The sequence below is a fragment of the Buteo buteo genome, chromosome 5 (assembly GCF_964188355.1).
Source record: "Buteo buteo chromosome 5, bButBut1.hap1.1, whole genome shotgun sequence".
Lineage (NCBI taxonomy): Eukaryota > Metazoa > Chordata > Aves > Accipitriformes > Accipitridae > Buteo > Buteo buteo.
Genome location: NC_134175.1, coordinates 13401952 through 13423966, shown reverse-complemented (window position 1 = coordinate 13423966; position 22015 = coordinate 13401952). Strand labels below are relative to the sequence as shown.

General features: G+C 48.8%; 2 protein-coding genes across 7 annotated transcripts in view; one reads left to right on the top strand and one right to left on the bottom strand.

Moving 5' to 3' along the window:
• UBE2F (ubiquitin conjugating enzyme E2 F (putative)) overlaps positions 1 to 4964 on the top strand; it is an 86293-nt gene extending 81329 nt beyond the window's left edge. For all 6 annotated transcript variants that reach the window (XM_075027900.1, XM_075027897.1, XM_075027896.1 and 3 more), the window contains one exon: positions 3130 to 4964. In XM_075027900.1, the coding sequence (XP_074884001.1) occupies positions 3130 to 3180 (51 nt within the window). In that variant the 3' untranslated portion in view covers positions 3181 to 4964. The remainder of the gene's footprint in view (positions 1 to 3129) is intronic.
• Positions 4965 to 7085: 2121 nt separating this feature from the next.
• RAMP1 (receptor activity modifying protein 1) overlaps positions 7086 to 22015 on the bottom strand; it is a 29949-nt gene continuing 15019 nt past the window's right edge. Inside the window, exons 2-3 of the mRNA XM_075027901.1 lie at positions 17943 to 18081; positions 7086 to 7796 (exon numbers count right to left, since the gene is read on the bottom strand). Coding sequence (XP_074884002.1) covers positions 7541 to 7796; positions 17943 to 18081 — 395 coding nt within the window. The 3' untranslated portion in view covers positions 7086 to 7540. The remainder of the gene's footprint in view (positions 7797 to 17942; positions 18082 to 22015) is intronic.

Below are 22015 nucleotides of genomic sequence, written 5' to 3'. Positions count from 1 at the left end.
ACACAAACAAGTCCTTGGTTAATTCATTCAGTTTCCACTACACTGGGGATTGTAACTAAGATTGTTAGTGACCCTGGATAGTTGCAAAACAAGCAAGAAACTACTAGGAAGTGTTGCCGTTTTGGTTATTCTAAAAGATTGATGGTATTGCCAAGGTGGGTCTTTTTGCCGCCTTGTAGCTAACAGCCTTTTATTTAGCTCTATACCCCAGTAACATGATGAGTCCAAAAGGCTTCATTTATCAGGTAGAGTGTTGTGACCAATGTGTTCTGATGTTGTGACTGCCCAAGAACAGGCTGACAGCGAGTGTTGCTGCTCCAAGCGATCAGTCTGTAATACTGAGAATGAGCATCATAACCAGTAAATTAGAGGTTTCCAGCATCATTTGCCATTATGAGTAATTTTGTAGTTTGCATCAATGTAGTTCACAATGTATCAGCACTGCAAATTCCAAAGGTCACTTTTCTTTTGTTTGTGTGATATTTTAACAAACTCCAGGTACCTAGAGATTCTTCTTGCCTGAGGCAGCCTGATATCTGGGAACCACTCTAATAGACATGTTGTTGATAAGTAGTTACTCAAAACCACCTTAACATGATACTTGGCTATTGTAGCTGTCGTCAAGGATTGAAGTTGCCTGGTATCTGAAATCTTACTTAAAATGAAGGTGGCATTAGCTCTGTAGCATTAGTTTCTTAGCACACTTAACGTACGGTTGTACAAGCATGGAAACAGGTATGCTTGCAGCAGAGTTAAAAGTCACTACACAGAATATTGCCTTTAGCAGATGCCATATTGTGCCAAAATAGCTGCTCCTTTCTCTTAACAGTGCAGACAGGCCATCTCATAGGCCTCTAAGGAGGAAAGGGATTTCTGCAGCCCTAAAGAGTTGGTGTTTGTCCTCTCAGGGTTCCTCTCCACAGCTGAGCTCCTACTGCCCGACGCCGAGGTGTCAAGCATCTTACAGTGATTTCCTGTAATGGATGTTTGTAATTTATACTCTCTGCTTTTATTTCTTCCAAAGCATAGATCTGTACCTCTCTTGAGAAGAGCCGTTAGCAATGGGTGTTTGTTTTAAAGTGCATTTATACCTTTGTTTCCACACCTATGATATTTTTGGCCTTAAAATGTGTTTCAGACTTCTTTGAGATTCAGAGCACTTCACATACAGTTCATGGACATCTCTGTGATGCGCTTTATCAGTTGGAAAAAGAAATCATGGACAGCACTGCCGTTGGATCGTAGTTCTTCTCTGATCCTTTAGTTTGGGACTTTAACCATGAGATAACCTTTATCCTTTTGCTGATAGAAAAACTCACTGGCAGAAAACCAAGTCTCTGTAAAGGGAGCTGATCAGGAAGTTGAAGCATGGTGTTGGGGCCAAGGAAATATTGATGCATTCCAAGGCTAGCTGTAGCAAAAAGGCTATATTACTGCTTTATTCTGGTGTGATGTGATGTCTAGCAAAAGTTTTAGTGGCAGTGTATAGCTAAATGCTGATCAAGACATGGGGGGAAATCCAAATTTTTTTTTTTAAAAAGGGGGACACACAGAAACAGGCAAAGTTAGCTTGGGGAGGGGACATTTTAGCTTTGATTTCTAAGTATCTTGTCATATATTACAAATTTCAGAATGGGTTACTCCATGCCCCTGCAGGGGAAAACAGCACTCTCCCCATTTTTAAAACAAGCATCACAATTAAAAGTGACTACTTGCTACTTTTCAGACCTTCTTAGCAGTCCTAGTAGAAAGTCATGGTGCATATTGCAGTGCTCAGCTTTTATCTACTGCTAACAAAAAAGTAAAAAAGACCCGATATTGAAGTCCTTGAACAATGAATGGCCATTATTTTCATGGGGCATTGAAGTCATGAACTGCTGCTCTGTCTGCAAATGTTTCATTTAGCTCTGAGTGGACTGTACCAGAACGCTCAGTGTGTGTTCGAGGAGCATCTTTTTATCTATTGGCAAACCTGGAGCTGTTAAGGTACATTGTTTAAAGCAGGACCCCATGCCCTTCCTAGTAAAAGCAGAGCCTTGACGGGGTGGGCAGAGGATTTCGGTGCTTCCGCAGCCCCGGCTTTCCAGGCAGCTCCACTGCACCGGGATACTGCGTTCAAAACCTCTTCATCTGTTGTGTGTGTTGGTTTCTTATATTCTAGCCAGCATGCAAAACTGGGAGCTAGAAATCAAGCAAGAAGCACTTTGCTGTGAACACCCCACTTAAATCTGGAGCACAGGCCACCTGGTGTGTTTGTGTTGAACATACTTAATAACAGGCTGTAAGCGCACGAGGCAAGGTTCAGACTAACATTACAGGAATGTAGCATCTGTCTGACATCCCGGCTTGGACAAATATCAAATGAGGAAAGTATTTCGGAATTTCTCTTGCTCGGCATCTCCATGCTTTATAAACTACCAGAAATGTGTGCTTTTCTGTGGATGCAGAGGTTATAGAATAGTCCCATAGGTTTTCTGTGGAGGGCTACAGGTGTAAGCGTGTTCCCTCTGAACCACTTTAACAAACGAGTGACTTGGGTGATGAATTTTTAATCCTCTAGGTGATAATAAATGACAAAAAAAAAAAGGGCAGTGATTGATTATGTGCTTAGTTATGTTCTAGCTGCAATATCGTGCAGTTACCAGGGGGAGGCCAGAGTGAGTATTTGGGACAGAGCTGCCTTAGGACACACAGCTTTTGTAACAGTTCCTGCTGTAGCCTTGCCTCTTTTATCCAGTAAGGACAGCTTCCCTTCCTTCTCTAAAACTATGGCCAGATCTTTGCTGTGCCGCTAGCTGGGACCTGGCCTCTTGGCACTGGTGACCTGTCAGATGCAGTCTGTTTGTTGATATCTACGTTGATAGCTGCCAATGGCAAACTGTTCAGTTCAGTCCCCAGAGGAGATCCCCGGTGGAGCACAGACATCTGCCTGCAAGGACTCAAGCGGTCGCCTCAGTTCTCATACACTGCATTGGAAACGTGTTCTGGGTCTTGGGGAGAGCGGGCGGGCCTTTCACTTAATGGCAATTTGACCCTACCAGTGCTAATGTGGGAATCCACCACCACTGTAGTCCTACAGGAGTCCCTCTCTGACATGCCTGGGCTAATTCTGACTGTGCTTTCCCCTAGGAGGACTTTCGGAATAAAGTTGAAGATTACATTAAGCGCTATGCAAGATGATGAAGGGAGATGGATGGCAGGACCATGGCTTCCACACTAGAGTTGTCCTTAACTTCAACAACAACAACAAAACCAGCCCGGATTGTACTAGTCCTGTGTCCATGTTGTACTGAAGAAGAAAACTAACTTCATAACTTGTCCATGTTAAAAGGAGAGTTCAGCATAAATACAGCAAGAAATTGTGTATGTTGGTTGAAAAAGTTGTTTGCTTACTTTTAAAAATGTTTACTCTTCTGAACTGTACTGTATATCCTGTTGATGAGATATGCTTGAGAAGTTAAAAGAAATCACTAATGAAATTGTAATTACACTTTTTTTTAACTCTTGCCTAGTTTGGAGGGGGGAAGGAAAAAACCAAACAACCCAAACAGAAAAGGTGGCGTGTTCTTGGAGCAGTTCAAGTTGGCAATAAAATGGTCTCCCGTGAACCCAATCACAATACTGTTGCCTTTGATGAGCAGAAACAATACAAGCTTTTTCCAAGAGTCATTCAGCTAAGGCTTAGAGCTTGCCAGAATGCAAATGCTAAATGAAATTCTACTTCTGGTATTGAAATTCTTGATTATATTTAATGTAAGTATGTTTTTGTCACATGTTTGGAATTTTTACGTTGTTATTTTCAGCTCCTGTTTGGGCTACAGTATTTTTTGTTTCTATTTGTTGTGTGAAGTAGTTAAAAGAAACACAGGCTAATCCGTAACTTAAGTAAATGTGTGGTATTAGTAAAATTATATATATATTATATATATTATATATTTCTGTGAAAATTTAATGAAAGGGAGATTTTTTTAAAGAAATTTGCCTTTGGCTTTCCGATCTGGATGTGGTGAGGGATCATCAGATGCTGTTCAATCTGATGAAAGTAAATTCAAGCACTGTTACCTGGAGAACACCTAATTGTGTTCATCAAAGTTCTGCACTGAAAGTGAATGACTAATAATGCAGGTGAGAATGATAACACACTGCACCCTCTTTTAAAAACTCGTGTGCGCCTGGCTTTTTTGGTAATTTGAAAGGATATGATGCTATAATTGCCTTTTCTGTAAGTAGCTGTATATCAAATACATAGTATGTGCAAGCAGAGATCCTTCAGAAGACAGTAGCATGTACCTCAGGAATCACTTCAGAGTAAATGCTGTGAGAAGTCTGCTGCCTGTTGTGTGCCAGAGCTCCCCACTGCTCACCTGCTGAGCCGGGGCATTGGCGTAGCCTCAGAGACCGAAACGTTTGCATTTGGCTTGTGGGGTAATGCAGAGGAGGTGCCATGGAACTGATTCAAGCTTTTATAAATAGATAAACCATAGAAATAAATGTTCGTGTGGTTTCATAAGGAGCCAAGTGTCTGTATAACACTCGGGCATTGACTGTTGGTTTTCTGTCCCCCCAAATGATTATGCTTCATTCTTTCCTATTCTTCCTCTGCAGACGCTGGAGGAAATCAGAATTGTCTCCATCATTAGCATGGCAGAGCTGGCTTGCAAATTTTAAGCATGGTGCAGCCTTGCTTGTTAAGTTTTCCCTGTGCCTTTTCCATTACAGTTTCACAGGCTCCTGTAGACATTACTGGAGGTCTAGGAAAGCAGGGAAATTAAACGCAGGGATTGGCATGCAGGAGGAGACTCATATCATGAGCTTCATCTTTTGATAATTTTGCCACTGTGTCTATTTAAAATGAAACATGGATCAGCATATTATTTTAAGCAGGCAACTGAGGTGAGAGATCTTTGCTGCCAAAATAGTAATGTCAGACAAAGTAAGGAATAAAAGAGTCACAAAAATAGAAAGGTTGGAAAATACATCCAGTTTTTGCTTACTGAATCAGAAGTTTCTCTTAATTTTGAGCTGAAAATGCTGAACCAGTTTGCTGTAATGAAGATGAGTCCTGCTTGCTGTAGTGGCACCCTGGTACCATTATCCCCTTCCATCCTTCAGCAAAAGGTGTAAAAGTCCCTGTGTCTTGCGTTGTCACCCATGCCTGGCTCCCCACTCTTACCTGGCAGCCACTGCAGGTACACCTAGGGCAGAGCAAAGGCAGGGTGCTGCTACGGAGAGCCAGGAAAGGCTGCGTGGGCATGCAGCAGGTTTGGGGTACCAGCAGCCTGTGTGAGCGCAGAGCTAGAGCTGCAGTCATCAAAACCAGTCCCTACCTCCCAGTACAGTCCCGCTGTATGATCCCCTCACTCTGTTTTTGCTTACCTAGAGGAGCAAAATATTACAGTTTGGTTACTATTAAGTACTGTATAAGAAGGCCTGAGCATCAGTTTCTTCCCATCCAGAATACATGGGAGAAAAAAATGTTACACTCATCTTGGAAAAGCCCATCAGGTCTTCTGAATTATTTTTTCCTGAACATGAGGAGCTGGTTTTTCTTATTTATGTATTTATTTTTATGTGTATTTTTATATGTATTTCTATATATATGTATATTTGTACAGATGCAACTACTCTATACTCCTTCCAGCTACCCTTGATTTCCACCTCTCACTGAAGGACTAAGCTGGGCTGCTACTGTGGGCATGGTTCACTGCACATGGCCAAAATACTCCTACAGCAATCTCAAGGGAAGTTTGTCTCCATCCTGCACCCTCATGGACCCCTTGCAATGGCAGAAGGCAAAATATCCTATACGTCCCCAAAGTGTCACCTTCCCTTGTGGCTGGTTAGTGGGTGGAGGCTCATCAGCAAATAGCGCTTGTGCAGGAATTGGCTTTTGTAACTTCTGTGCAGCTTTTGCAACAACCTGCTGCTTTTTTCTTGTGTGTTGTTGTGGGGGGTGTTTGTTGTTTGTTTGGTTGTTTTTTTAATTTATTCTAGGTAGGTAGCCATCTTCCAGAAAGCTTCTTCAGCTCTTCCTGGCTGCAGGGACCACAGTCTCTGAAGCCCTGGGCTCTCCCATCAAATAATGGTGGTGGGTTTTTTTGGTTTGTTTTTGTTTTTGTTTTTTTCTTCTTTAACTGCCCCTGAAAAAAGCCCCAGATATCAAATGGCAAAGAAAACAAATGCTGCACTGTCCTGGAAGAGGAACAGGAGTTGGGACCGAGCAGCCCAGGGTGGGCCAGGTGGATGGCTGGGTGTCCCACTGCCTGACATGTGCAATTCTTGGGTTTTCTGGGGAAATGTGAGGGCCAGGGGGAACAGCAGCTGGGTCTCCCCAGGGGCCCCCTTCCTGACCCAGCAAGGCACTGAAGGGGGTCTGGAGTGGCCTGGAGCTGTTGGGGATGGCAGAGACCAGTTGCAGGGTTGGGATGCCCCCTGTCCCAGATGCTGCACAGTCTCCCACCAAGGGAGCTGACCCTACTGGACCCTGCTGAGAGGGGGGGGAACCCTGACCTGCCCACCCACACCTGGGGGACCCCGCTGCCTTTGAGGGGCAGACCCTATGCAGTCAGTCCTCCCACCACCCCCAGCCACCCCAGGACCCCCAGTGCCACCCCAAAGGGTACCCATGGGGTGGGGGTCAACACTATTGGGGTGTGTCTCTGGGATCACAGAGGCTCCTTTGGGGCAGCGAGGGGGGCATCCGGGGGGGGCCCTCAAGCCACTCAGACCCCAGCCTTCATGGAGGGGGTGATTGCTGAGGATTCGCACCAGAGACAGGTACCTGGTTTATTTATGTATTTATTTAGGTAGGAAAAGCACCTTATTCCCATTGCTCGTTAGCCCCAGGGCACCACCAAGGCCACCACCGGTGCTGCCACCAGCTTCCCACTGCTGACTTTCACCCATTGCTCCCCATCTCCTAGGCGAACCCCACCTGTGCAGGCCTGGTCCTTGTGCTGGGGGAGAAGATGCCTTTCCTGGTGTGGAAAAAAAAAGGACAAGAAGAGGAAGCTGTGGTGGTTTCGTTGCCCAGGGTTGCACCCAGACCCACTGGCCTCACCGTTACACTGTACTGGCACTGTGGATTTCACACACACACACGCCCCCCCCCCCCCCCTTTTTTTTTTCTCCTTTAAAAATGTTCCTCTTTTGGCACATGATGCTGGGGGGGTGCTGGGAGGGAAGCCACTGGGAAAGGCTGAGCAGAGCTGTGGCAGTGCCGATGCCCAGGGAGAGCCGTGCTCCCCGTACCCCAAAAGGGCTCCCTGCTGCTGGGACAGCCCATGCCTTGCTGGCCACCGGCATCCTGTATTGCCAAACAACCACATCTTAAATGATGTATTTATTTGGAAACCGCCAGGCTTATGGCATGTGCATGGTGCAGAGGGTACCGGTGAGGGAAAAGCAGTGGTGTTGCTGTCTCTGTCTCCAGGGCTTGGTACCCATCATGATGCTTCTCTGCCAGGGTCCTTCCAAAAAACGGGCATGTTCTGGGCGGGCGGTGCCCCCATCCCTCCCCTGCGTCGGCGGCAGGGCGTCCCTACACGATGCCCTCGCTGCGTTTGCTCCTCCACACCACCAGCGCGGTCATCAGCAGGGTGACAAGGACGGGCAGCACGATGAAGGGGCAGAGGATGCCATTGGGGGGATCGTGCAGCGCCCGGCCAGACGGGGAGCAGTTTCTGAAGTACTGCTTATGGACGGCCACGAAGAACTCGTCCACCAGCCGGTTGGGCCAGTAGCAGTCGAGCCTCTCGGCGATCAGTGCCGTGCAGTTCGTCAGCTCCCCATAGGTGCTGCAAGACAGACAAGGGCACCGGGGTGGCACCAGGGACCAGCACCCAGACACGAGCCTGCCACCTCCCCCCCCGTATAATATAAAATGTTACATACTTTCTATTATAGATATGCATATTTGTTATTTGAGATTTTATTTGAGACTTTTATTGAGCACAAGGAGTTTTCATTTACAGAAGTAAATGAAAACAGAAATAATACTTACATAAATAACTAGAAGCAAGTTTGGTTTGGTTTGGTTTGTGTTAATTTTTGCAGGATTTCACAGCTGGACCAGTGCTATTAGAAACTACTGGTCAGACCCACATAACCCTCTGGCACCTTTAGGCAAAGACCTTCAGGAAATCCATCCCAGCCCACAGAGCAGCTTGCCTGGCTGCCGGCCTTCGGGGCACCCTCCTTTAGCTTGCATGGGTTCAGCCAAAAGAGGACAGAAATAAGTACAGCGAATCTACTTAAAATTCTCCTTTTAATTGCCTAAAAATGATCGCGGCGGTGGGGGAGCATATGAACCAACAGCATGCTTTTGAAGCTCATCTCTCTGCAGTACCCTGCTTTGCAGGTCAGCAGCACCATGACCCATCCCACTTCTCAATGGCCAGCAAGTCCACTTTTTGAGGGTTGGTTTGGGGTTTTTTTTCCAAATATTTGGAAAACAAGGAGCAGCCCTGAGCAAGAGGCACTGCAGGAAGAGGACTGCCCCTGTGCTGCTCCAACCAGCCATCCTCCAGAAGGACAGGTATTACTATGGGTTTCAAACCCTACCTGCTTTAAAATCAGCTATGCATAAAAAATATACATACATATAATTTTTTCCCCAGCCCAATTACTCACAACTAATCCTAGAGAAGCAGAGCAAACCAAAACCCAGCTAGCCAATTAAAAACCCGCCTGAGGGAAGAAGTATTTTATAAGCGCCTTCCCAGCTACTCGCCGCAGCCTCTCTGCATCTCATCAGCTGGGTTTTCAGGCAGGCAGCAGTTGCCTTGCTGTGCCCATCAGCACACGGCAGTGCTGGAGGAAGCCCCTGCGGAGTCCGGTGATTTAATTAATGGGGTGCCTCGAGCTACTAAAAGCAGCTTCTACTCAGCATCCCAATGTGCAAAATTGCTGTTTCCCGTTCAGCAGCAGCCTTGGGACATCTCAGAGGCTGAAGCATCTTCAGGAACCAGAGGAAAGAGTTAACAGAGAAGCGAATAAAAGCTATTTTTAAAACTGAAGGGCCATACAGCAGCTGGCTTAGCCCTTCCCCAGCTCAGACCGCGCTTCTGTGCTGGTAAATAGCTGCTCCTGTCACTATATGTGAAGATGTGCAAGTAACCAAAATGGTGTCAGCAAATGAAAGGATAAATTGCAATTACACTTTGCACTTAGGCAGGATCCATATTTCAGAGCTCAGATGACTCCGTGTGCACCGGCTGGGGCGAGGATGGACCCGAGGAGAGGAGCCAAGCGGCTACAGCCCCGTGAGCAGCGTAAGGGGGTGAGGAGGTGGCCGTGGGGCTACGACCTTCTGTCCAGGTGTGGAAGGAGGTCCTGCCATCCTGATGGGGGGGTCTGCAGCTGTGGTTTAAGATACCCTAAGTCTCTGTCCCTTTTGTTTTCATGTCCCCTGTCTTCACTGAAGCCACCCTGTCAGCCCTGCACACCCCCAAAGTCCAGTGGGGAGCGAGCAGGAGGGGCCTGGAGGGAAAAGAAAACATTTTTCAGCAGTTGTCAGTACAAGTGACAACAAGGGCTGCTGAGCTCTCGGCCAAGGGAAAGCAAGCCTGGATTCTCTTCAGGAGATGATTTTCTGCCTTTTGCTTACACAAAGCACTACCTGACCATGATAGTTTTAGGGACAGCCAACTAAAAGCAAAGCCGAATTCTCAGCTGTAGCCAAGTGCTTTGATTTCTTCCACTTTATCTCATAGACCTTGGCCACCCATGGACACAAGCTGACAACCACTGGCCAAGTTCATCCCCACCGGCGGCAGGGGTCCTGAGCTGCTGTGTCTCATGGTGTCTGGAGAACGGTCCTGCGAGACTCCGTCCTTCTGTCCTTGCATGCACAGCACCAAGACATGTGGCACTGAGGACCTTCTCATTGCATGTGCACCACCAGGTACCGTAGAGGAATAGCAAAGGGATCCATTTGCTGGGATACTCATAAACCAGACCAGTCAGACGCAGGCTGCTGCTTGCGATGCCTTGTCAGAAGGGATCACAGTCCCACCGGAGAGCAGCAGTGTTGACGCCCAGGGCTGAGTGTGCTCTTCCCTGCCACAGCCGTAGTGAACATTCATCCCATTGCAACTCCAAAGCGGCATCTGGTTCTCTCTCTCCCCATAAGCGGAGCCGTGTTATTACATTAGCACCATGCCAGTATGGTCCCACCAGGGAATTCAGCCCATGCTGATGGTGAAACATCTCGGGGGGGCTTGTCTTCCTGCCCAGCATGGCTGCTCTGCCCTCCCCTTGCCACCCCACAGCCCAGTCCAGAAGAGTGAGGTTCCCCCTGCCACGCTCAGCTGGGCAAAGCTGAGCTGAGCTCTGGGAGCCTACAAGGATGATCACGCTGTTTCTGCTGTCCAGAAAGAGGTAATCCTCAGTCGCAGAGTTAAAAACTCTTTGGAGAGAAGGTAGAGTCAAGCTTTTGGCTTTCAGATGACCCTACAGCTCATTTGCAAGCCTCCATCTGCCAAAACACTGTCTCCTCCAGCTGAATGAGGGCACAGACCTTCCAGAAAAAAGCCTCCAGAGGTGGTATCTCTGCAAGCAGGAGAAAGGCATCGCCAAATCTCAGCCTCTCATCCCACACTATGGAAGACCGTGTGCCGGGGATGCTGCTGGGGTTGGGGTGCTGTTGCTGGCTATAGCCTGGGGAGGAACCCCGCTGCTGCTGCAGCCAAAGCAAAACACGACGCTGGTGACCGACGCAGCTGCAGAAATAGAGCGGCATGGCATGCCACCGGCTCTGCCGCCACAGCCCTGAATGGGAGGGGGCTCAGGCCAGGGCAGGTGGCAGGGGGAATAGAGGGGCTGGGTGTTTAGGGAGCCTCCGGGGTGCAGCTGGGACCACCCTGGAGATGATGGTGAGGACAGAAACCAAAGTCGACAGCACCGGGGCGTCTGGGGATTGCAATGCCTGGCAAAACACTCAGACGATTTTTTTGGGGGGAGGACCTAAGAGACCTGAATGCCACCAATCCCAAATCAGACCCGAGGCGGTGATGTGCAAAGAAATACCCAGGCCCTGCGTCCTCTCCTCCCTCACCCCGCAGACCAGGGGCTGGCTGCCCTCTAAAAACAGCTGAGCAAGGCCTTACAGCCATTACTGAAAGTGAGGTGATTAACCACAGGCCGGATCCCTGGCTGGGCTTCCAAGTTCCATGATGGCTCAGTTCGGTTGGGGTAAATAAGGAGGTAGAGAAACCACCAGGCCACAGACTGGCATCCTGGCACATCCCCGTGGCTTTGCAGAGCAGCCAGAGAATCTAAGGATGTGACATTAAGGACGGTTGTCCCCAGCTTCCCAACCTGCCTGGGAGCAAGATGTAATGGAAGGAGCGGGTATTGTAACACTGTTTGCAAGGGGCTATGAATAGCTGGTGCAGCCCGCAGCTATGCACTGTGTGCTATTCATAACAGCCGAAAGAAAGCCAGGCTGCAAAACATGGCTGGCATTAGAGTTAGTTAAGATATTTGGAATTAGAGGATGCAACAAAAGGCCTTCCACCGGGCACCTCTGCCCCCATGGGAAGGTATTTGAAATCTCTCCTTGCCTCTCACAAGGACCATCCAGTTGTAGCTGCAGGAAAATCCTGGTCAGAGAGCTCAGGCTGGTCCTGCTTCCCCCGGTCCTGAGGAAAGCTCAGCGGCTTTGAGGAGAAGCATCCTCAAGTCATGCTCCTTTTACCCAACTGGGCTTGGGCTTCTCTGGGATCTTTCCCAGTGCCAAAAATTGGGTGCAGCCCAGCGAGGGCTCCTCTGGGAATGGCAGCTCTCGGGAGCTCACCTATGCTTTGAGATGGATCCTTTAAAACGCCTTAAAAGACCAGCTTTAATTACTAAAAAAAATATTTAAAACTGTGATTATTGAGCTGATGTAGGATAGCATCAGGAATGGGGCAGGTTTTCCCAAGCCATCCCACCACCACGGGCTGCAGGCAGGAGGACAGGCAGCCTGCCCTGAAAACTATAGCTTTGATTAGTTCTAAATATTTTTTTCCCTACCCAAGGTGAACTGCAATTAAAACTGTTTTCCTTGTCACCATGGAAACGGTTTGGGTTTAAAGGATGCTGTGGCAGGAGGAGGCTGAGCAGCACAGGGACCACGTAGGGGACGAATGCCCGCGGGCAGGACGGGGACGGGGCTGGGCCACTGGTGGGAAGCAATCGAGCACTGATTTCTGGTTTGACGGGATCCAAATGCTTACACCGCTGTAAATCCTAAGCAATGCCTCTGGTTTTTTTTACCACTGCAACCGAGACTGGAATTTGATCTGCCATTTATTCCTTGCCAGCGCCTGGGTGCGGACGGTGTTAACACTACAGATACTAGTTGGGATTCACAGGATTGCCAGCTCTCCCTTTTGCCACGATTATCAGGATTTTTTCCTATCTTCCCCAAATCCCTTGCTTCGGAAATAAAAAAAAACAACCAACAACCCAAAACCAAACCACAAGGCTTTCCTTTCACTTTGTAACTTAACAAATTGATTTCTTCCTCTGGAACGTTGCAGGGAGAGTTTGGAGACATGCTAAAGGGGTATCCAGAAGGCACCTGGCAACCTGAAGATAAATAAGTAGATAATGAGATAATAAGATACTGGATCAATCTGTTGTCTATAAGATAATGGATAAATAACCTGAAGACACACTGTGAGTATATTAACAGCTGTGAGAGCAGTGGCGGGGGCAGGAGCGGGGCAGGGTACCAGGCGTGCCGGGAGCTGGCAGCATCATCCCTCATTTCTGGACCTGGCTGCAGCTGTCAGACTGGCATGCTCACCCTGATGAGCTCCTTCCTCACAGGATGCCTGCGGCGATGGGAAAGCATTCCCTGGAGATCTTTAGGGCGGATATATTTGGGATGAAGGCGCCTGGCTCGGCTGGAGTGACACTTGCAGCTGCAGCACTGCTCAGTACAGCGAGCATCCCTCCATCCCGCTCGCTGCTGCCTGGTGCACGGATGCCGCGCAAAAACCATCATGCAAAGCCATGTCCTGGCCACAGCCTGGCAGTGAGCCAAAACCATGCAGGAAAAATATCTACAAGTCATCAGCTCCTGCTGATGCATTCATGGGTGAGCAGCCAGCAGCCTGACCCCTCCAGCAGCCCCAGCTCTGCCAGCAGTGCCCCACGTCCCCAAAATAGCTGCCCCGAGGAAGACCACAGCTAATCCCCCCGGCTCAGTCGCTGCGCCGATGAATTTGGACCTGGAATCAAAATAGCCAAGTTGATCATCAGGATAATTAGTCATGCACAGCTGAGCTCCCGGTCAAAGCAGCTCAGCCACCACTATCAACCGGAGGAGCCCACAATGCAGCTCCAGCTAAATGATCGTCTGGCTTTTAAATAACAGGGCAGCTGCAAGCCCTGGAGAACAAAACACCAGGGTGCTCGTTCTAAATTGCTCTCAGGCCAGGGATCCATGGAACAACGCCACGGAGGGGCTGGAGAGACCAGCTCCACTGGGTAGGTGAGCAGCCCCAGGCAACTGACCCAGCAGGCACTGGCACACACGGCTCCAGCAGGAGCAGGCGAGGCCACGTGGGATCGCTTGTCATTTGGGCAGGAAGAGAGGGAAGGAAACCAGATGACCCAAGGGAAAACACCTCTCAGAGAAGTCCTTCTCCCTTCCCAGGAGACAGTGTTCATGGCCAACTTCTGGAACTAATGAGTCTATTAAAAACCACCTGGCATCCCATTCCCAAAGGGTGTAACAGCTCACACAAGTTCCACTGGTACACGATGAAGACTCACATATCAAAATCCATCAACTTTCCCCGAAAAAGCACAGCTAAGAAAGCCAGCAGAGCTCAACAGTGTTGCTGGACAAACCTTCTCAGAGAGTTGGTGTTCATGTGGCCCAAGCCCAACCTCACTAAACACTCCTGACCCAGAGATAGCCCTCCATTACATCTGAACGCAGCGGTACCAGTGATGCAAGAGCTTGGTTAATACCTCTAAGGGTAAGATGGGAGGATAATCTGCAGCCTATAAATAGAACCAATAAACCACAATTACAAACTCTGCTGAGGCAATTCATTTGTCCAGATGTTCCCATCATGTCATTCTCAATCGAGCAGTAAATGATGGGCCTAATGGGCATTTCCCTGCTAAATGCTGCATACAAGAAATCACAGCTCCAAACCCGCTGCTGCTGATGGTATGGGTCCTGTCAGAGGTAAAACCTTCAAACATTTCTCCTTCTCATTTCAGATAGGTTTCAAGCATCAAAACTCCTTGGTTTGGGGGACAATATGGAGAGGAAACAGGCTCTAGGCAGGCATTTTATTTCCATTTCTTCATCTCATGCCTGGTGGAAGTCAAGTCCTTCCCCCTAAAGCTGGAGGGGTAACCAGCCAGCCTATGCCACCCCCTGCCCACTCCTCCTGGGACACCTTCTAACAGTACTTTTTCTCCTAAAAGGGGATGGTAAGTGCCATGCACACCCAGAGAGCAGGGGTGTCGAGCGAGATGGCCACCTGAAACCCATATCCTTGCAGAGCAACTTATTTACAGCAGTAGCTGAGCTATTTCGACCTGATTTTTCTAATGTCCTGAGAGCACAGGAGGATCAGAGGAATGTCATCTCTTAAATAACCCCAAGCCTTGTGTTCGCACAGAGAAAATGGGCTCATGCAATCAAATTAAACACTGCAAGTTTATCAACATTTCCTCCAAGTGCCTCAAGGATAAGAAGTTTAGTAGAAGCTAGTTAGAAGAAAAACAGGATGTCGGAGATAAAGAACAAGCTCTTTAATACACTTCTGCTTCCTGTGCAATGGCTTCACTGAAGGTCTGGAGAAGGAGATGGATTGCATTTCATCCAGCTTGCAGATAGCACCAAACCAGGACCAAAAGCAAAGTCCTGCCCCTGGGACACACTCAGCCCCTGCACGGGGACAGCTGGGGTTGGGGACAGCTCTGCTGGGATGGCCCCACGGGTGGGAGCTCATCCCCAGCACAGCCAGAAGACCCAGGGAGGTGGTTATCCCCTACTCCTGCCACTCAGCACATCTGGACCACGTCTGGATGGTGCCTCCAGAGGCATCAACAGAGGGGGACAGGTCCTGCAGAGACCCCCCCCAAGGCAGCTAGGGGCTGGAGCAACGGCAGCAGTCCTGAACATTTCTGAGGACCAGATGACGTTCCTCAGAACCATAAAACCTCCCACAGTCTTTCCACTCTCTTTTCTTCCCCTCCATTTTGTCACTGATAAAGGGGAAGGAAAACCAAGCTATGCTTTTCAAAAGCTGTCTATATAAATATATATATATATATGTCTGTTTACATACACACATCTATATATAGGTTTTAATTTGGCACAGAAGAAAGGGGCATGAAGCAGGAAATCAACCAAAATCTTACAAAAACTCTAATTTTTGTGCAAAACACTCATGTCATATGGCAGCATCTGCTCACCATTTCCAACTGTCCTCAATCTCCCCTTCCTTGTGTCACAAGAGCTCATTTTTGTCCGCCACTTCATTTTCCCAGAAAAAGGCCACGGCACAACAACACTATATGATATGGAAAGCCAGCTCAGAGTGGAGAAAAGGTTTTTATTTTCTCTTTTCAGGCCCTCACGCCAGCACACGGACACCCCAGACCGGTCTTCACAACTTCAGTCAAAACCATCTCACCAGGAGAATGATTTATGCCATGGCAGTACTGAAAAATTCAGCTCTGCTGATTATAAATAGGAAAGAGCCAATCCAAAGAAAGCACCATTCAGGTGGTTTGCAATTAAAAAAACTGAAAAGAAATGCCAAAAAAGCAATCCCACAGAGCAGCATGTTCCCCATATGCAACAACCCTGCTCTCCTTGATGCTGCTGCATTAAATAGGGTTCCCTTATCACCCTCATTATCCCCCCAAGGATGCTGCCAAGTGCTCTGCCAGGAAAGCAGACCGCATCTCCACTTCTCCTAAATCATACATCACTGCTAATTCCTTGATGCTGATTACAAACAGGAGGCTTAGCAGTAGATTGCCATGCCATACCGTACCAGCCTCTCCCTCTAGTTGCTAAGAAAAATCAACAAGCAACTTTCGGAAGCAGCGGGCGACCCAGCAGATCCAGGATTTTCTCATAGAGAGGGTCTGAGGGCACCTCAGTGGTTTACGGGGTTTTCAAGCTGAGTTAGGGTATTTTGAACTGTCTGGAGAACCTGAGTACTGAGAAAAAAGAAAAAATCTAATGGAAAACATGTCCATCAAGCAGTGAGTCACCAGAAGAGGTAATGGAGCCATGATGGGGATCCCAATTTACTGCCTTATTAGAACATCGATACCCAGCATGTAGCAGACAGCCGTGGTCTTCACCTGTTGAAGCTCCACCACTGGGGCATGTGGTTTCTTCATATGGACATAACTGTATTAAGCAAGACCACCATCCTGGTTTCCAAACACTTCTTAGGTTGGGGTCCTTGAAAGCCCATTTAATCACAGAATGGCCGAGGTTGGAGAGGACCGCTGGAGGTCCACCTCATCTTATCCGAACACCTCTGCTCAAGCAGAGCCACCTAAAACTGGTTACTCATGACCATGTGCAGATGGTTTTTGAACATCTCCAGGGAGGGAGACTCCACAACCTCCCTGGGCAATATCTGTGCTAGTGTTCGGTCACCCTCACAGTGAAAAAGCGTTTCCTGATGTTCGGAGGGAATCTCCTGTGTTTCAGTTTCTGCCCATTGCCTCTGGTCCTGTCACGGGGCACCACTAAGAAGACCCTGGCTCCATCCTCTTTGCACCCTCCCTTCAGATATTTGTATACATTAATAAGATCCCCCTGAGCCTTCCCTTCTCCAGGCTGAACACCCCAGCTCTCAGCCCTTCCTCATAGGACATATACTCCAGTACCTTCATTATCTTCATGGTCCTTCATTGGACTCTCTCCAATATGTCCATGTGTCTCTTGCACTGGGGAGCCCAGAACTGGACCAGCACTCCAGGGGTGGCCTTGCCAGTGCTGAATAGTGGGGAAGGATCAACTCCCTCGATCTGCTGGAAACAATCCTCCTAATGCAGCCCCAGATACCAGTCACCTTCATGCCACAAGGCCACGTTTCTGGCTTATGTTCAACTTGGTGTCCAACATGACACCCAGGTCCTTTTCTGCTGAGTTGCTTTCCAGCTGGATGGCCCCCAGCATGTCCTGGTATCTGGGGTTGTTCCTCCCCAGGTGCAAGACTTTGCACTTTACCTTGTTGAACTTCATGACATTTCCATCAGCCCATTTGGCTGATGGTGGGTTGGCTCGTTGGGTTGATGGTTGGACTCGATGATCTTAAAGGTCTTTTCCAACCTAAATGATTCTATGATTTCTCCAGCCTGTTGAGATTCCTCTGGATGGCAGCACAACCCTCTGGTGTGTCACCCACTCCTCCCAGTTTGGTGTCACCTGCAAACTTGCTGAGGGCATACTCTACCCCATCACCCAGACCATTAATGAAGAGATTAAGCAGGACTGGACCCAGCATTGATCCCTGGGGTACACCACTAGTTACTGGCATCCAACTAGTCTTTGTCCAATGATCACCAGTCTCTGGGCCTGGCTGTTCAGCTAGTTTTCAACCCACCTCGCTGTCTGCTTATCCAGCCCACACTTCACCAGCTTGTCTGTGAGGAGCTGATGGGAAGCGGTGTCAAAAGCCTTGCTGAAGTCCAGGTAGACAACGTCAACTCCTCTCCCCTCCAAGCTCACCTCATGGCCCCTCCACAAGCAACCAGGATGGAGAAGCCCCTTCAGCTGGACCCAGCGGGGATGGAGCTGGGGCAGCATCGGCAGCAAAGCAGAGTGAAACGGCACATTTGTTTCCCCCCCTCAAATAAAACCCACCACTGACCTCCTTACACCCCAAAATCAAAGATGGGTGCAGGCAGTGCCGGGATGCCAGGAAGGGAGGGGCGAGCAGAGGGACCTCACTTACCCCACAGTCTCGTCCCAGTCGCACCAGAGCCGCTGCCCGATGCCCTCCATGCTGAGCTGGAACTGCTTCAGGCAGTAGTGCCGGATCATCCAGCCGTAGTCCGCCTCCTGGCACGCTGTCGCTGTGATGAAGTGATGGGCTGGAAGACAGGTGAGGGGTGAGTGGGGTTAGGCTCTGCTGCAGTGGGTCATGGTGCAACGACAGCCCCTTGCCCCCCACCGCGTGGTCCCCACCACAGCTTTTCACGCAGAGGGCACCTACCAAAGCAAAGCTGAACATCAAAGTAACTCCACTTTCAACCAGCTTCTTCAAAACCTCCTTCTCAGGGTTTTATTTCCCTCTTCACATCCCTCTGACCCTGCAGCATCATCCTGCATTACCTTCCAAAGTGCCTGACATGAGATAAATCAATTATTCAAAATATGCCAAGTAAGTCATAAATAAGTAAGGACGCACATTTCTTCTCTGCTGATAACTTGACACACATCTTTGGACTTTAAATTCCCAGTTCTTTGGTTTATGAAAAGAGTAAGGGTGTGGGGGAAGCTGGGGAATAAACCCATGTCTCCCAGCCAGATTCCCCACTGCTGCTGAACAAAGGACCCCTTAAAAATTATCTGCACAGTGCCACATTTGGAAACAAATATCCATCTCTGATGGAGCACAAGGACAATCATGGTGAAATTCATCTCTGGCTGCAGGGTGCTGATTCAATTCACCTCTGGGTACACATCCCTGCTACATGGTGCCTTCTGGTTCAGGATTGGAGAAGGAAGAGATGCTGCTTACTCCCCTACAAGTTTGTGCACAATTAGTGCAATGTTGCTAATGAGTGGAAAGGGAAAAGGACAGTAATGCTACAAAGGGAAGAGGGAGCAGGCTCGAAGGAAAAAAATCCTTTGGAGGAATGATTTACTGAGCCTGGCTATAAATAATATCTTTCCCTTGGTCCCAAAGTGCCAGCTAGTGCCTTTGCAGCTTCTGGAGTACATTGCAGGCAGTCATTGCATACCAGCTCTATTTTTTGCTACGTGTGAATAACTGCAAAAGAGTAGGGCTTTATTTTTATTTTTATCTTATTTTTTAACAAAGCAGAATTTAGCTACTTATTTAGCAGACTTCAGATGAAAGTCGCGGGACATTGCCTGTGGCTCCTGACCAGGGGATGCCCTCCTTGAGCAGTCCCTCTGCAGCCCCCAAATCCTCGGAGCGCTTAGGTACCAGCATCCTATGGCAACGGGTGGGAACTCCAGACCTGCTAGGGGATTTGGGTGGTGAGGCGCCCCCAGACCTTTGGGCGAGGTTTCTGGATGGCTGAAGGGCTTCCATGCTGCTTCCCACTGCAGCAGTAGCTTCAGTCCGGCTCAAGATAAGACAACGTGAGTTATCAAGCCAAGGGAGGGGAGTTAAGGAGCACTAAACCCTCACTGCTGCCATAAGAAAACTGAGTTTATCATAATCTAGAGCTCTCCCCAACTGATACCACCCAGAGGCTCTGCCTACAGCACCTGCACAACATGATCTCAGCCAGAGACAAGCCCTGCTCTGAAATGGGAAGGTTTGGGATGCTGGGAAAGTTTGGGATGCTGAAGCAAAGTGCTGAGCGAGGAGGAGGAGGGGGGGAAGGTGCAATAATTTCACGAGAGCTGGACCGCAAATCTCAGTCTCGGCAGGCTCAAGGATGATTGATGGCTGGGAGGCTTTTCTCCCCTTCCCATCCCTTCCAATATGGATGAATCAAGTGAACAAGCGACACGGCTGAGTGAGCACCAGCATCCAAGGGAGGTTAAGGTGTCACCCCGAGGGGTCACCCCTCGGTGAAGGCTGCGCACCGGACTGTGAAGGACAAGGACCTTGCAAACATTATGCCCATCATGTGGCTGGACAAACAATTTGCAGAGAAAATGCCGCTGGTGAATGCATCAAGTATGGAGCAGGAGAGAGCTGCATAAGGGGAGCAGGAGAGGCAAACATTAAAAAGCAGCCAGCTGAGGGGATTGAGGAGCAAAGCAGGAAACAGAGCCAGGCAGAAACGAGTGAGGCATGCAAAGGATGGAGAGAAACTGGGGAATGCTTTTAGAAATTCAACAGCAATACAGCACAAGAAGAAAGAGAAGCAGAAATTAACTTCACCTAGCTTCACTCCTCCCCACTCCCAATTAGCATGGATGAGCCTAGACAGAAGTCATCACTTGTACCACAAAACCAGCGATCCTTAGAGATGCCCCAACATTTCCTGACGACCACACAGCTGCTCCTGCAGAACAGACCTAGAGGAAAACACCTTAACAGGGAGGTCCACCTTGGGTAGAGAAACACTAAACATGGGGATGAAGCAACTGAGAACTGCAGACTGGCTGCAACACCTGCTTGAGTAGCTGCAAGCCACATATATCTGGTAGTCAGCATGAAAATGAGCCCCGCTATTAAAAGAAAAAAAACCTAACCCAAACCAAGTGAAAACAAAAACCCAGGGAGCTTCAAGTGCTTGCCAATCAAAGCAGCTCAAAAGCCACTGCTGCGTTGGCTGTGGCCGTGGCCTGAGTGCAGGTGGGGGCAGCCAGGAGAGAGCCAGCGCAGAGGCTTCGTCGTCCTTGAGTGTGTGACTTGTATGCTTGCACTTTGTTCCTGCCTCTTGTCTCAGCTCTGAAGGTCCTATGCAGGCACATCACCACCTTTCTTCCCCTCCCTGGCAGCTCTTTGCAATGTTCTCCAGGAGCTCTGCCTTCCCCACAAGGACTTGCCTTTGGCAGCAGCGAACACTGCAGATGCCAACTGCAAATCCTTTTCCCTGGGGGACTGGGGAAACCAGACCCATCAGCCAGTGACTGAGACATTTCATGAGGACATTTGAATTTTTAACATTGTGAAGGGTTCTTTTGTTTTAGGCATCAGAGGCAAAGAGCATCCAAGAGGAGCAAGGCTCAACAGAGCCTGTTGTGTAAATGCTGCGAGGATGGAGCTGGGCACAGCGAGGCCAAAAAGCTCTTTTGTTTTCAGCTGGCCAGGGAGAACTGTCTTGAGCTTTAAATGCACATTTTAAGGTCAAAGTGAGGAGAAGCTCCTGCCACATTTCCACATAGTCCTCACCTAAACCCACAGATATTTCTCTGCTGCTTCCCACATTTCCCCCAAACTCACGTTTATCGACACATCAGGCTGGGACGGGCTCAGGGTTTGTAACAACGGGGAAAAAAACAGCGAGGGATTTTTATATCACCTGGCTCTTGTTCCAGAAGGTTTTCCTCCCCCCCCCCAGTCCTGCTGACAGAGGCGGCGCAAGTCAGCTGCAGTGAGCTGTAAATAACCGAGCTCCGGAGCGGTCACATCTCTGTACTTAGCAGCATCCATTTGTGAAGGCTATAAGGAGCTACTGAATAATTGAGCTCCAAAATCCGACTATACCAAGGCTGAGCTGCCTCCAAAAGTGCTCCCTTCTTGCGTGCCCCCGGTGCTCCCACTCCCTTGGGAAAAATGCCATCAGGAACTGCAGGAACGCAGTCATCCTCTGGGAACATCCCACTGGCGCCATGCCGTACCTCCAAAGCCCTGCTTGGTCTTTAGGTGCTACCTAGACACAGAACAGGGGGGTTATCTCCGTCTTCTCCTGTCTCCCCTGCCTGTGCATCCATATAGGTGACACCACTGCGAGCTGTCCAAAATTCATCCTTGCAGCATGTGTGCGCACTGCCTTCCGTGTGCAAATCTGTCTTTCTGCTGGAAGGAGGCACCATCAAATGTGGTGTTTATCTCAGTGTGGGGACCTGCATGACTGTTGATGAATGCCCTTCCCTGCCAAGAGGAGCACTGATTGCCTGTTAAAACACATAACTTTAAGGATCCTTAATTTGCTTTCTCACAGGGAACATCCAAAGAGCAGCAGTGAGGAAATGATTGGAGGGAAGGCTTTTTCAGGCATCCCAGGTCCTCTTGATTGCTCTGAGATTGATGTCCCGGAGACTCCCAGCAAATGTCTACCGGGGTTCAGCTTACTGAGGGTTAGCTGCAAATAAACCCAAGTTGCTCATGTATTTCAGCAGAAAACCAGTGTTGGCCCTGAATTGTTACCAAAA